At 43.1% G+C, this 16,801-nt stretch overlaps 1 protein-coding gene across 3 annotated transcripts in view; it reads right to left on the minus strand.

The window, feature by feature from the left end:
• carmil2 (capping protein regulator and myosin 1 linker 2) overlaps window positions 1-16,801 on the minus strand; it is a 198,951-nt gene that overhangs the window by 22,881 nt on the left and 159,269 nt on the right. For all 3 annotated transcript variants that reach the window (XM_078544182.1, XM_078544181.1, XM_078544183.1), the window contains 5 exons: window positions 11,719-11,817; window positions 9,820-10,155; window positions 8,331-8,441; window positions 6,808-6,903; window positions 806-938 (listed from right to left, as the gene is read on the minus strand). In XM_078544182.1, coding sequence (XP_078400308.1) covers window positions 835-938; window positions 6,808-6,903; window positions 8,331-8,441; window positions 9,820-10,155; window positions 11,719-11,817 — 746 coding nt within the window. In that variant the 3' untranslated portion in view covers window positions 806-834. The remainder of the gene's footprint in view (window positions 1-805; window positions 939-6,807; window positions 6,904-8,330; window positions 8,442-9,819; window positions 10,156-11,718; window positions 11,818-16,801) is intronic.

Here is a 16,801-nt window from a genome sequence, read left to right on the forward strand (position 1 = left end):
CACTTGTTACATCTTGCCAACATGAAAAAGACCATTTGTGCCTACTCTGCTTCCTGTTAGCCAGCCAATCTTCTGTCCATGCCAGTATGTTACCCCCTATACCATGAGCTTCTATTTTCCGCAATAACCTTTGATGTGGCACTTTATCAAATGCCTTCTGGGAATCTAAGTACAGTACACCCACCAGTTCCCCTTTATCCACATGTTACTTGGATAATGTTACTTCCTCAAAGAACTCCAATAAGCTGGTTAAACATAATTCCCCTTTCACAAAACCATGTTGACTCTGCCTGATGATCCTGAGCTTATCCAACTGCCCTGCTATAACTTCTTTAATAATAGTTTCTAACATTTTCCCTATGACAGATGTTAAGCTAACTGGCTTGTAGTTTCCCACTTTCTGTGTCCCTCCCTTTTTGAATAATGGAATTATTAGTTTATTAATGGAATGAATAATGAATTTGCTATCTTCCAATCTAATGGAACCTTCCCCGAATCTAAGGAGTTTCAGAAAATTAAAACCAATGCATCAACTATCTCACTAGACACTTCTTTTAAGACTCTAGGATGAAGTCCATCAGGACTTGTCAGCCTGCAGCTCCAACAATTTACTCAGTACCACTTCTCTGGTGACTGTAATTTTCCAGACTTCCTTCCCCACTTCCATTTCCTGGTTTATATTTATCAAAAATATGATTAAATGGAAATAATTTCCTGTTCCTGTTGATTTTTGTAGAGATATTCCAAGCAGCTAAATGGGACAGACTTCTCCACAATCTAGTCCAATAGTACGCAAGCGTTTTACCCTAGAAAATCTGTTAGGCGTTCTGTCCATTAGCACTGATCAGAAAGATTTTCTTTTAAAATTGCAGTTGTTTCTTCTGTGTCTTTAGAGATCGCTGGAGGTAACAGTTCTGCTGTGTGGGTTTCACATTCGTCTGTAAATTAATGGTCAGATATTAATACAGAACAAGAGTGCAGTAGACACTCCTCTTTTGAACATTTTATCTGCAGTTAATCATCTGTTTGGAAAAAAATACAACGGAGAAGGTAGAGAATTGATGGAGATGGCAGAAGAACCAGTTCTGCTAAATGTCTGTCCTGTTTAACCTCCATCCTAAATTACTGGGGGTGGGGAGGTGGTCTGGTGGTGGAGGAGGAAAATGTCATGGGGAATTTCTATTTGAGATGAGCCTGGACTGACCTCCTGATAACATTCCATGACCTCATCAATTTGGCAGAGCTGGAGCCTTGGAAATGTCAGGGTCACTGTTTTTAAATAATGCAGCACAAGATAGAGAGATTTGCATGGTTGATTCACAGCTATTTTGGATGATTTGGAAGGATGTTACCGTACTTTGCTGCAATTAAAGTTTTAGATAAGTTGGTAGCCATATTTCTTTGGAATTCATACGTGGCATTCAATTCCAGCATCATTCTAACAGATCTGAAAAGTTTTATCTGTTCTGCATGTTGTTAGGGAAGAGGTTTCACTAAAGGATCATGGATGTCAGGACTAATGCCCCCACGGAATCTTGAATAAGAAAGACTACAGCCTCACCAAAGCTCAGATTAGGGGACTGTCTTATTTCAATTAGCCATGGAGTGACTTTGCTCAGATTGGTTGGTTCCACGTCTGCCACCCTTGAAGAAAGGGTAATCACAAATACTTTGTAGCTAAGATCCACCAGAAAGCCTCTTTACAGTACAGCACAGGCAGAAAGCCTTATCAGCTGTTGGAGTCGTGGGGGTCAGTCATCTCAGTTATAAGATGGCTTGAGTGTGGTGCAAAACAATGCCAACAGCATAGGTTCAATCCCCTGGCTGTGGTAGCTCATGAAGGCCTGCCTCCTTACCTTTCCCCATGCTTGATGTGGAATGTTGCCTTTCAAGCTGTAAAACCAATTGTCTCTCTCTAACGGAGAGAGATGCCTATGGTCCTTCAAGGCTAATTATCTCTTTGTGTCACCCTGAATTTCTCATACACCCTCCCACTCAGTGATGATGTCAGGTTCCACATGTATATGGATGACACCCATCTCTGTTGACTTGTCCACTGTTTCTGATTGTCACACTGCATGTTCAAAATCCAGTCCTGGATTAGCAGAAATTCCTCCCCCCCCCCACAATTAAGTATTGAGAAGACCAACCCTATTGTTTTTGGCCCCCACCACAAACTCTGTTCCTTGGCCACTGTGGCTGCAATCTTGACATCTATTTAACCCTGACTTGTGTTTCTGACCACATAACTATTCCATAACTAACACCATCTACTTCCACCCCCAGAACATCGCTTTGTCCTTGTCTCAGCTCAACTGTTGCTGAAACCTTCATCCATGCTTTTATGACACTTAAGTTTGGACTTTTCCAATGCTTTCCTGGCCAGCTTCCTATTTTCCAGACTAGATAAACTTGAACTTATCCAAACCTCTGCTGTCATATCTGAATCTGCACCGACTCCTCCGTTCATTCATCATTCTGTGCTCACTGACCTACATCAGCTCCTGGTCTGGCAATTTGCAATTTCAAAATTCTCATCCTTGTTTTCAGATCCCTCCATGACTTTGCCCCCTTCCTATCTCTGCAGCATCCTCCAGCCCTACAATCCAGCTCCTCTAGTTCTGGCCTCTTGCATAACCCTGATTTTAATTGCTCCACCATTGCCAGTCATGCCTACAGGGCCTAGGCCCAAAGCTCTGGAATACCCTTGCTAAACCTCTCTGCCTCTCTATCCTTTGATAAGATCCTCCTTGAAACCTCTTTGAGGTGAGGTAAGAGTGACTGCCCTTGACACCAAGGCAGCATTTAACCCAGTGTGGCATCAAGGAGCCCTAGCAAAACTGAAGTAAATGGGAATCAGGGGAAAACTCTCCGCTGGTTGGAGTCATACCTAGCACAAAGGAAGATGGTTGTGGCTGTTGGAGGTGAATCATCTCAGCTCCAGGACATCACTGCAGGAGTTCCTCGGGGTAGTGTCCTAGGCCCAATCATCATCAGCTGCTTCATCAATGACCCTCCCTCCATCATAAGCTCAGAACTGGAGATGTTCGCTGATGATTGCACAATGCTCAGTTCTATTCCCAATTCCTCAAACACTGAAGCCATCCTTGTCCATATCCAGCAAGACCTGGACAACATTTGCTGACAAGTAGCAAGTAACACAAGTGCCAGGCAATGACCATCTATTTCCCCTTAACATTTAATGACATTACTATTGCTGAATCCTGGGGGTTACCATCAAGTACTAGGAAAGGGGACCCTGTGCCGGGACCCTGTCTCAACTTTCAGCTTTCGACTTTGGTTTACTGGCAGTACCACCCCCTCTCACTGTACTTGCACATAAGCACGCAGTGGTGCTCTGCTCCGGGATAAAGCTCTAGCGTGTGAGATCCAATTGTCCTGGAACAAGAGCCCAAATCCATGCAACCATTTGTTTTGACAGTCAGGGTGCATTCTGGAGGATGTAGTCTACCCTTGGCCACGGTACTGTTCACCTGCACAGGCGCCAGCCGACTAAACGATTACAGGAGTCACCCTCACATCAAGATGGTGGAACAGGCTGGGGAGACCAAGAGGAGCAGCAGCTGGAGCAACAGCAAGGCGTGGGACAGCTGCAGTGTTAGCCAGGGTTACGTATTGCCAACTTCACAGACATCCCGAACTGCTCCTGAATGAGGAAATTTCCAAACCTCCCGAGCCCAGGTCGGGGTAGTGAGTGGGTGTGTGAGAATGAGAGAGAAGACAGAGAACGAACCCTGAGACTGGAACTGAGCTGGACACAGGGGCACACACATACACACACACATAGGCTGCTTGGTGTGGACACACACGAACACATACACCCTCCCCAAAATACCTATCACACACTGGGCTGGGACAGGATGAAAACCCAGGCTGAAGAGCAACACGCTTACAATCCCCATTTTGTATGAATTTTGCCAAGGCCAGCTCAGAGTGCACGTCAACAGAGGCAAACACAAGGTTGGTGTTACTTAAACCCAACTCCTTAGCTTAGCCCTGCTCCCCTGCCCCTTCCCGGGTGATCAGGACTTGGAGTTTTGTCTGTCACTCTCTAGTTTTACTTCTTAAGTGAAGAGGTAAAAAGGTTTTATTAGTTAGCTCTGCTGCTTGGCATTTTTTAATGGTCATTTCTATTAATTAATCATTTTTAAAATGATCAATTTATTGCACTGACATTGATTTTTACTTGCTGAGCAGTTGTTTATGTTTTCTTCATTCCATTAGCCTTTTTAAAAAAAATTCATGTTTAATATTCTGCCAAACCAGATCTCAGGCAGCTGCTGTGAGGTTTCTTGCTGAAGGGGAATGAAAGGCTCACAAGAAGTCTGATTGCTTTTTGAGGGCTGGCAAAAGGGGTTATGTTTGCTCCAATAGAAACAGAAAGTGTTGGAAATGCTCAGCATGTCTGACGGCATTTGCACAGAGAGCAACAGATGTCAGTGACCCTTCATCAGTACTAGTGCAGATCGTAGACCTGAAGCGGTGGCCCTGTTTCTCTTTTCACAGATGCTGCCTGGCCTAGTGAGTATTTCCAACATTTTTTGTTTATATTTCTGATTTCCAGTATCTGCAGTACTTTGCTGTCCCATTATATGCTCCATGCTGGCCATTTGTAAGTGTGGTTAATTTTAACTTAAAATGAGAAAAAAAAATTTCACTCAATGAAAAATGTAATTTTTCTGTTAACAAAGCCCACTTGTGTAGCCAGAAATTGCACTTTATTGCAGGTGAATTGGTTGGTGCTAATTTACAGGAAGGTTTTGCCATTTTTAAACTTGGAAGTGAAACCAGGAGACATGCGCCAATAGAATACGTCACTGTTCGTTCAAGATTTTCTAATTTGTGCATGGGATTTTTGTTTGAGGTGCTTGTGAATTTCAAGTCTCTTGGATGTTGCTTTCTGAATGTTGCATAGGGCCAGGTTCAAAGAAGTGGAGCTGGTTGCATAATATGAATGACCAAATGTATGTAATTGTTTTACCAAGCCGTGGTTATAAAGTGTATACTGAAACCTGGGGTTTCAATGGGCTCTATAAATAGAAGCATAGCGTACAAAAGCCATGAATTACTAAACTGATATAATACAGTTCAACCCCACTGTGACTGTGGTTCCCAATTCTAGGCACCAGAAGGGTGTGAGGGGAAGGGTTAAATGGGGGGTGGAGGGGGGGAATAAGGAACCTGGAGAAGCATCAGGTCCCATGATTTCTCTCCTGGCCCTGGTTACCATTGACCAGAAACTGAACTGGACTAGCCATATAAATGCTGTGGCCACAAGAACAGATTGGAGGCTGGGAATTCTGCAGCAACTAAATCACCCCCTGATTTCCCAAAGCCTTTCTATCATCTACAAGGTACAAGTTAGAAGTGTGATGGAATACCCTGCACATGCCTGGATGAGTGCAGCTCCAACAATACTCAAGAAGCTCGACACCAGCCAGGACAAAGTAGCCCTAGCAGCTTGATTGACACCTTATCTATCGCCTTAAACATTCACTCTCTCCTCCACCACCACCGGTAGCTGTGTGTGCCATATACAAGATGCACTGCAGCAACTCAACAAGCCTCCTTCGACAGCACCTTCCAAACCCACTATCTCTACTACCTAGAAGGACAATGGCAGCAGATGCACAGGAACACTACCACCCTAAGATCCCCTCCAAATCACACACCATTCTGACTTGGGACTATATAACTGTTCCTTCACTGTCACTGGGGTTTAAAAAGCTAGAATTCCATGAGGGTATACCTACACCACATGGACTGCAGTGGTTCAAAAGGGCGGCTCACCACCACCTTCTCAAGGGCAATTAGGAATGCACACCTGCCAGCGACGCTCACGTCCTTTGAAAGAATTCTAAAAAAAGCTTTTGATTATCTGTCCTATTATCTTTTAATGTGGCTTAGTGACAAGTTTTATTTGATAATGTTCCTGTGACGTGCCTTGGACCTTTTACTATGTTGATATATATATAACTGCAAATTGTTATTGTTGACACAGGTCTGGAAATGGAGTATAGAGGCTGTTGTAACAAAAAGTTAAGGATAAAAATGAATATATAATTTTTGTAACCTTTATGTTTGTATATAAACCCCAAACAAGAAGGGACAAAAGTAATGAAAAGTTTTGATGTTTGTAAGAAAACTTCAGTGTCTACCATTCTGCACTCAATTTTCACTTTTTAAGATCCAAAAGTGTTCTCATGGCTGAAGCCCAAGGACTTTTCATATATAACATCCAAAATCATTTAAGTATATGACCTTAATAACTCTAAGATTCTCAAGTATTAAGATCACAAAATGTAGGTGATTATATTCATTATATTTGATATTATTATAGCAAAGACAGATCAAGAAAATCATTGTAAGATGCAGTGGATCACTTTCCAATCAAAATTGGGAACGTGCTCCATTTCCCACTGCTAACATCCTTCACATTCACAAATGCAAGGTCACCAGAATTAATTTTTTAAATGAGTATCAAATGGCTTCCATGAAGTGTCAAGTAAAATAGTTTATGATGGATAAATGTCTGTTCTATAGGAACTTAATTAGTACCCAGGCTATTACTGGCAATATAATATCTGGTATTCAATATGTACCAATCCACATTCCAAGCTAGAGAGTCTATTTTGAGGGGGAAGAGAAAAAGCTTCAGTATGGTCAGTGTTTTCTCTCTTGGCCTCTGTCCATAGCCTCAACATGAACCAGTGTCCCAAATATATAGGCAGCTGTTGAGAAATGTGTACGCCACCAAACTTATACCCTACTGAGCAAAAAACTCACCCTCTGATCTGGGATGTTCTTTTTTTCTACTTGCTTCCATTTGTACTCTTGCCCTGATAAGGGTTCTTGGTTTTCTTGGCAAAGGAGTCTTTAAATCTATTGTTGATAAAGAGTTTTATGACAATAATATAGTGTATACTCGATTTAAAATAACATGGCATAAAATGGAGGAGTCATTGGCTTACGACATGTGGAGCGAGTGAAAGCCATTTGATCCATGAAGGGCACTTTCCACAAATTGTACACAGTTTACATCTCTGAGAAGTCAACTCCATCCAGTTAATGTGCCCGCAGAAAGTTTGACATAAATACGCTGCAATTTTGAAAAGTTATCAAGCAAAACTCCAGAATAGGCTTCTCTGATGGCGCAGTATGTTAATGGACAGATATGGTGATGCATTTTTCAGTCTATGCCATATTAGCTGATTTCAGCGAGTGTAGCAGTAGAATGCTGCAACTGCCATCAGCAACCCTGAATTAGGGAGGGGGAAATCATTGATGGTTTCCATGTGAAGAATGGCCACATCAGCTCGACACTGGAATGCTGCCAGTTGCCACACCTGATCATCTTCAGAAAGTGGAACAGTCCTTCCAGGGCATTCATTTGTCTACATGACTCAAACACTGGCCTGCTGCTTTTCACAGCATTAATTTACTCATTTTGTTTGCACTTATTTCCTCCCTCTTTATTCCTTATGTGGTTTCTCTAAACACACATCTTTTCCAGCCACAGAGGCAGGCTGGAGAACTGTTATCATGATCTAACTGCTACTTTATGGCTGGCTGAGGGGGAACTGCATGAGGGTAATTTGGGATGAATGACTTCTGATTTTCCTTTTGCTGCTTCAAGTGTTTGACTTTTCCTTAAAAGCTGAAATCATCTCCATCTCAGCCACTCTTACAGAAAAGAAATCCAGGTTCCAACAAATAAAGAAATTTCTCCTAGTTTCTCACTCTTCTTTGTACAATTTTTAATTGGTAACTGCTTATCACTGATTCCCCAACTAGAGGAAACCACCTTTCCCTATTCACTCTTTAAAAATGCTTCATAATTTTATAAAGTTCCTGATCATGTTGCCGTGTGGTATAAAGCTGTATAGGCAATGGGGAGTGAGCAGACTAATGCTCTAGCAAAGAGGAGGCACAGACACACTAAGCTGAATGATGTTCTAAAATTGAATGATCAATAGGAACTTAATGTGGAGGCTTGTGCTACCAATCCATATTCACAATTCATTAGCCTCTGTGTGCTGCCAGTTTCAAATCATTATATATTGTTAGAATGTAATGAGGTAATGGCCCAATGAGCAGAAAACCTGCCTGTTCCACAGGAAGGGGGAGGGAACCTAGAGGATCACCACCACTTAACTCAGCGGCTGGTTTCAGATTGGCGATGGCAGGTTGCATGCCTGGGGACGGGGGCCATGGTAGGCGGAAACCAAACTGCAGAAAGTAAATTATCTTGAAAATAAATAAGAATCCAGTTTTCCTTTTCCAAGCAAGAAGATCTGCCAATTTCCTACCTTCTGATTCTACTGGGCTGCTCAGCTGATTCAATTGTTCTTCAGAGACAGACAGAATTCTCCTTTGGAGAAAGGGCTTCTCATGTGGTTGTGAAGCATGGTGGTTTATATCTAGAAATAGGGAAAAACGCATTGATCAACACAGGCAAGTTTTAAAAAAAATAAATTGCTGATTTCCATTCCCACCCACCCTTGTTGCAAATCCAGTACCACATTCCATCCAGGTCAGAGAATAAAGTGGTCTGTACCTTTGATGTCTCCACAGCAGCATTCAATGTATCTCCGAGGCACTCAGGAGAAGAAAACACTTTAGGCAGAATTTAATCTTGATGATGGGGGCCTCGCCTGCTTGTTGGAGAAAATGGGGAGTCCCATGTTGCCTCCATTGCAGAAGGCCTGATGGAATTAAGTTCCCCATCAGAGGCTGGCAGCTCTCCATTGCCAGCAGTGCCACTGGGAGTGGTGGCTGCATAGAATCGCTGAGGGACCCAGGCCATAGGTAATTGAGGGCAGGATGGGTGTTGCCGGCTGGGGGTTGAGGGATCGGAAGGAAGGGAAGGGAGTGGCTCTCAATAGGGCCCCCTTCCCAATGCCAGGCCCCTTGATCAGGCACTAAGTACCTTTGAACAAGGCACCCACCTCCCCTCCCAGGAAGGCACAAGCCAACCTGACAATCCACCTCCATCTCCAAGCTCGCCTCCGTAGGAAGCATTAACTTCTGCCCTTCATCTCATCCTTCTAGCATGGATCTGAGCTGGAGAAAATCTCAATGATAGATACTGAGTTACAATGAGTTAAGTCTGAAATTGAGGTACATCTAACAATCACTGAACGGGGGTTCATCTACTTGTCACTGAAGAGTAATGGTTACCTGCTAAATTCTGTAGGCTCTTATTTACACATTTTGCTTTTAATTTCTTACAGCCATGGAACATTTTTATGCACCAGTTCAAGTAAAACCTCAAACATGGTGGCGTATGGATCCTAAGAGTTCCCTGAGGCCTTTGGTCAAACAAACAACGAGTAAGATGGTGGAAATAGGTTTTCTCTATATTCCACAGACAGGGAACTGATGAATTCATGCTAACATCTGCAATTTAGTTACCTTCTAAACCTAAGTTTGGCACCAGAGCTTCTTAGTTTAGCTATCATCTCCTTACTTTGATTTATACCATAAGTAGTGCAATTGACTTGGTATGGTGTAGTATATCACAACAAATTCCACAGGTTGCCACGTATAGTATATGTTGTGTATATGATTTGCTATGTATAGTATGTGTTGTGTATGTGATTTGCTGTTGTATGTGCCTACATATGATTTTCTATGTGTAATAAGTGGTACACATAGTATGCTACCTGCATTGAAATTCTATGTAAAATGGTCCAGGCCATGAAAACAGAGTGATAACAAATCACTTCCCTGACTATGTGACTTAACCCTTTAGCTACGCTTCTGAATTTCAAACAAAAATGAAATGGTTAGCTGTACCTTCAGAAGCTGAACATTCTTCATTCTTCTCCTTATTCTCCTCCTCATTGTCCACTTTCATCACTGGTGTTGAATTTGGTGGTGTATGCTTCTCAGTGCTGGGAACTTCATCCTGAACAATGCTTTTTTGCAATGCTACAAACTTTCTTGGAACTGGTACAGGATTTGAACTCTGCTCTTTGCTCCCTTGTTGCAGATGTTTCCTGCGTGAAAGAGGAAGCAGGATTCTCTGGACACCTCCTGATGTAACTTCTTGTATTTTTGTTTCTTCTTCACTGTCAGATTCTGCATTCTTGGCTACTGTGGACAACTGTCCTTCAGAATTCTCTTCTTTATCTGAATAAACAAATGAAGACACTTTATTAAACATTATTCAAATATCTGGATCCTAGTTTCCAAATTCTTTCTCTTCTCTTCTTAGTTCTTCTGCACAAATGACATTTGTACCTGGGATAATTGTTATTGTTTCAATTTGTGTCCCTCCTCTCCTGAAAGCAACAATTTTTCACAGTTCACAGGCACTTTGGCAGACTTTCCTCCTCCATAGCTAGAAGTACCAATTGTAGCACCCTATTAACATGCTAGAAACTGAGGACTGAACTTGGCACCTTCCGGTCTGTACAAATCCATACCATATTGGCATATTTAATCACTAAATCATTGGGTGTCTCTACGTCATGCTCTATTGTACAGTTGGTTAACTTCAAGCCAACATGGGAGGGCATTCAATCTGAACATTCCCTAAACCTTTATGGTTATCTGTACACCATCCAATTGACATTGACTATAAGGAATGGTATCTACCACAAAACCTTCCTTACAACATGAAAGTTTCATCAAACCATATTGTGCCATAATTCAATTGCCTTAGTTCCAGTTCACAGATCCAGTTGCATGATGTGAATCTAACCTTCCAAACCCACAACCTCTATCATCTAGAAGGACAAGGGCAGCAGATTCATGAGAACACCGCCACCTGCAAGTTCCCCTCCAAGTCACACACCATCCTGACTTGGAAATATATCGCTGTTCCTTCACTATTGCTGGGTCAAAATCCTGGAATTCCCTCCCTAACAGCACTGTGGGTGTACCTACAGCAGTTCAAGAAGGCAGCTCACCAACACCTTCTCAAGGGCAATCAGGGATGGGCAATAAATGTTAGCATAGCCAGTGATTCACATGTCCCATGAAAGAATTAAAAAATGGTCAGGCGGATTACTGCTGGAATTATTATTTATGAAAGGGAAAGGGAAAATCAGGGTTGGTGTGCCTTCTGTTTTGATACAGTAAATTAAATGCAAGCCAACGAATGATATGCTATATAAATTCTGTACTTGCAATACAACTCCTGTATTTGTTAGTACAAGATGCAGTTAGATGCTTGTAATAGCTTCTGCCCAAAGTGGAACTAAGCCATACAGATTCCACAGTGAGTTAGCTCATTTCACATGAGGGAGCAGGGCCACTAGAACTGATCTCAATCCAGGGACCGCTGCTAAAAATGCATAGGTGTCAATGTCAGGTGACAAAGACAAACTTGCAATTGATTAGCACCTTATTGTATCATCCAAATATCCCAAACATTCCACAAGGGATGGATTACTTTTGCAGGAGTCACTGTTTTCATGTAGTTAAAATCAGGATTACATTTTGACATGCAATAGGCCCACTGTTGAGTAGGCTGCTGGAAATCAATGAAAGGGTTCATACGTGAAGTGGGGTACCTCTTGCGTGAGGTAAAATGTGGTGGCTGATGCCCATGGAACTGTAACCAGCAAGAAAGGGAAAGGTGAGAAAATTACGTGGTGGGTAACATGTTTTCATAACTGCAAAAAACCCAATAACTGCCACCCTCCACAGTAGATACATTTTAAAAGCTGGAGGAATATCAGATTTTACCTGCATTACTGCCTGCACAGGCTTTAGCCATATTGGCTAGCGCAGAAAATTTCAGAGATTGAGGTGGAGGCTGTGGTTTGTTCTCGCCAGAGATTCCTTCTAAAAAAAAACCACACACAACTGCATTAAGTGTAAAAGATCCATTTTAGCATCTCAAACACGGTACATATTTATACCATGCCTTCACAAAGGAACTACTCATTACAATCTAATTACAGATGATCCATTTTAGCTTGTCCATCTGGAAAAATCCTAGTCTCCCATCACGACATCCCGACTCATTGGGCCATAACTTCTGAGCTCCCCAGTGTCGGATTGGGGGGGGTACCCCAAGGGTGCGCTGGGGGATCCCCTTCGGAGCTTCACAGGTAAGGTTTACACGGCAATTGCCCAGAAGTGCAAACTTCCAACGGTCAATTGTGCTGCACTAGGAACTATCCGAAAATGCGATTTAAATCACAAACTTTGGATGGTTCCGACTGGGTTACATCAATAGTTACCCAGAAAAAGTTAGAATTAAAACCACTTCTGGGTAACTATTGTACAGACCCCCACAGGACTCCCCCACCCCGTGACTACCCCACCCGCTGAACTCCCCTACCCCTGACCCCCCAGAAGTCTCCCACTACTCCCCTATGGGATTCCCCCACCTGCACAGGATTCCTCCCTGCAATGGCAGGCCCTACATCCCCCAATTCGCGCGTTCCAGACCCAACCCAATCTGAGGCCCGACCCCTCACCAACAATTAGGCCCGACAACCCCCCCGCAAGGCCCGATAAACCCCCCCCGATACTTTCCCCATCCCCCCAAGGCCCGACAAACCCCCACACCCGAGGCACGACACCCCCTCCCACACCTTCCCCCACCACTGATGCCTGACACACTACCCCAACCTCTGACATCTGACCTCCCCGACCTCTGACCCCCCAAACTTCCGACACCCGATTTCCAAACCCCCAACTCCAGCTCCCCCTGACTTCCGACCCCCACGACCTCTGATTCCCTCCCGACCTCTGATCCTCTTCACACCCCAAATCCTATTCACTTACCTTCTCCCTGGCCTGTCAAGGACCTTTAAATTTCAAGGGACCTTTAAACTTACCTGGTTTAAGGCAGCTGGTGCTGTAAAAAAAAAGGAACGTGGTCTCCTTCACTTCGACTCTCCTGCACTCTGACGCTGAGGCCCAGGGATGGGCTGCAGTGCCTGGATCTCACCCGGCCTGAGTCGGCAAGTCAGGCGAGACAGGCTGAGAAAAAAAGCTAACACAAGCAATTGGGCACGGAGTGGCAATCTGAAGCTGATTGCCACTCTGAGGAAATTCAGGCCCATTGTGTTGATCTTTCTTGGTGCAGTGAAGTTTTATGGCACAGGTCCTAAGTTTTCCATTGGCTAATTTCCTACTATCAAGGTTTAGTTTGTAGTAGTGTTGTGTAGTAGTGCTGCTTCTCAGTCACCTTCCTTGAGAGCTGAAACTTCAAGGTTTCTCCACATGTCCCTCTTAGCTCAGTCTCCTTGACACAAAGGATCAGTCATGTGGCTTATGCATCATTTCCAGGGGCAGGATTTTCCTGCCATTGGAGGGGTTGTGCGGGAGCGGGTGGATTCCCGATTGGCACCCCTGGGTGGGGGCGTGCCGCCATTTTATGTGGGCGGGCCAATTAAGGCCCGCCCAACGGGGCGTCCGCCCGGAAGCGCTGTGTGTTCCCTGTGCGGGTGGGGGTGTATTCCCTGAGCCAGGAGTAGTGCCGCCTCAGGGAGATCAGCTCAAGATTCAAAAGTTAATCAAAGGCAGAAAAAAATATTCCTGATATGTCCCCTCATGTGACACTGTCACCTGAACTGGGACATATCAATTTCTTTTATTTAAACATTTTTTACAAATTTTAAAACTCTCATGAAACCTCATCCCGCCTGTTGGTGAGGTTTTATGTTTTTTCTGAAGGCCGCCTGGGCTCTTCGCCTGCCCACCAACCTTAAGGCGGACAGGCAGCTCAGTTGATTGTTTTAATTGCTCGTTAACTGGCCTTAATAGGCCTTTGACAGTTTGATTCGGCTGTGCGCCCACCGAACTGAAAATCTAAATGACGCGGGGTGACACTGGGACGCATGCCCGACGTCTCCTCGTGTCATTTTACGCGTCGGTGAGTGGGCCCTGCTCCCACTCGCTGAGGGGAAATTGCAGCCCCGGGGCTCTAATATCTCCTCTATGTCTGAAATGGGCTTAAGATGTGAGTCTGAGTAGAGCACTGCACAGCTTGATGCACAAATACACTGTGCTTAATAACTTCACATACAGATCCTCAAAGAGAATTATTTCTAAAGTCATGTTCTAAATTCAGTGAGAAATATGCTTGTGGAAAACTTCATCCTGAATTTTGTATTGGTTAAATATAAATTGTTTCAAACTTTGTTTTAAAAGTGCGGATCCAAATTCAGGATAGCATCATTACAACACAGAAAGTGGCCACTCAGCCCATCCAGTCTATGCTATCTCTTTGTAGAGCAATCCAGTCAGTCCCATTCCCTGGCTCTATTCCCGTAGCTGTGCAAGTTTATTTTCCTAAAGATTCTACCCTACTTCCTTCTGAAATTATTGATTGTCTCTGCTTCCATCACCATTGTAGGCAGTGAGTTTTAACTTATTACCACTCGCTGTGTCCCTTAGTCCTTGTACCATTAGCTAATGGGGACAGCTTTTCTTTGTCTACATGATCTAAATCTGCCATAGATGTGTACATATCCAAATCTGCCTTAGACGTGTACATATCTAAATCTGCCATAGACGTGTACATATCCACATCTGCCTTAGATGTGTACATATCCAAATCTGCCATAGACGTGCACATATCCAAGTCTGCCTTAGATGTGTACATATTCAAATCTGCCATAGACGTGTACATATCCAAATCTGCCTTAGACGTGTACATATCCAAATCTGCCATAGACGTGTACATATCCAAATCTGCCACAGACGTGTACATATCCAAATCTGCCACAGACGTGTACATATCCAAATCTGCCTTAGACGTGTACATATCCAAATCTGCCATAGACGTGTACATATCCAAATCTGCCTTAGACGTCTATGGCAGATTTGGATATGTACACGTCTATGGCAGATTTGGATATGTACACGTCTATGGCAGATTTGGATATGTACATGTCTATGGCAGATTTGGATATGTACACGTCTATGGCAGATTTGAATATGTACACGTGTACATATCCAAATCTGCCATAGACGTGTACATATCCAAATCTGCCATAGACGTGTACATATCCAAATCTGCCATAGACGTGTACATATTCAAATCTGCCATAGACGTGTACATATCCAAATCTGCCATAGACGTGTACATATCCAAATCTGCCATAGACACGTACATATCCAAATCTGCCATAGACACGTACATATCCAAATCTGCCATAGACGTGTACATATCCAAATCTGCCACAGACACGTACATATCCAAATCTGCCATAGACGTGTACATATCCAAATCTGCCATAGACGTGTACATATCCAAATCTGCCATAGACGTGTACATATCTAAATCTGCCATAGACGTGTACATATCTAAATCTGCCATAGACACGTACATATCTAAATCTGCCATAGACGTGTACATATTCAAATCTGCCATAGACGTGTACATATCCAAATCTGCCATAGACGTGTACATATCCAAATCTGCCATAGACGTGTACATATTCAAATCTGCCATAGACGTGTACATATCCAAATCTGCCATAGACGTGTACATATCCAAATCTGCCATAGACGTGTACATATCCAAATCTGCCATAGACGTGTACATATCCAAATCTGCCATAGACGTGTACATATCCAAATCTGCCATAGACGTGTACATATCCAAATCTGCCATAGACGTGTACATATTCAAATCTGCCATAGACGTGTACATATCCAAATCTGCCATAGACGTGTACATATCCAAATCTGCCATAGACGTGTACATATCCAAATCTGCCATAGACGTGTACATATCCAAATCTGCCATAGACGTGTACATATCTAAATCTGCCTTAGACGTGTACATATCCAAATCTGCCATAGACGTGTACATATCCAAATCTGCCATAGACGTGTACATATCCAAATCTGCCATAGACGTGTACATATCTAAATCTGCCATAGACGTGTACATATCCAAATCTGTCACAGACATGTACATATCCAAATCTGCCATAGACATGTACATATCCAAATCTGCCATAGACGTGTACATATCCAAATCTGCCATAGACGTGTACATATCCAAATCTGTCACAGACACGTACATATCCAAATCTGTCACAGACACGTACATATCCAAATCTGTCACAGACACGTACATATCCAAATCTGTCATAGACATGTACATATCCAAATCTGTCACAGACATGTACATATCTACCAAACCTGCCCTCAACCTTTGTTGCTCCAAGAAGAACAGCCCTGGCTTCTCAATCCTAAACTTATCGCTAAATTCCCTCATCCCTGGAATCATACTAGTAAATTTTCACACAAGCAATGTCCTTGAACCATACAATAGGTGGATTTTCAACTAAGCTTCTGTTACAGCATGATCCAATTTGTCTTAGCAAACTGGACCGTTGAACACCCAACCATATGGATTACTGACATCGCTTTTACTGTAAATATCCAATCCAGATACCTGACTGACCTAATGTTTACTGTTATTACCCACCCAAATACAGGGCAGGCCATTCTTATACTGTTAATCATAAGTGTGTGAGAGTGAGTGAGTGTGTGTATGTGAGTGGGGGGGTGGTGTGTGTCTGTGTGTGTTTGTGTGTGTAAGGTGAGAAGGAGGGGAGTGTGTGTGTCTAGCTTACTCCCAGTCTCAGGGTTCTCATTCACCCTCACCCCTACACACCTTCATGCACTCTCACCCACTTTCACAGTGGGTCAGGGTTGGTGAGTGAGCGCCTGAGACTGTTTTAATGGTCATCTTTATATATTATTCTTTGTTTTAAAAACTATCAATTTATTTTTATGATTTTTTTTTGCTCAGCAAATTGTTTCTTTTCATATGTCAGCTTTTTGTTAAAATTCA

Source organism: Cetorhinus maximus, chromosome 6 (genome assembly GCF_964194155.1).
Source record: "Cetorhinus maximus chromosome 6, sCetMax3.hap1.1, whole genome shotgun sequence".
In the NCBI taxonomy this organism is placed as follows: Eukaryota; Metazoa; Chordata; class Chondrichthyes; order Lamniformes; family Cetorhinidae; genus Cetorhinus; species Cetorhinus maximus.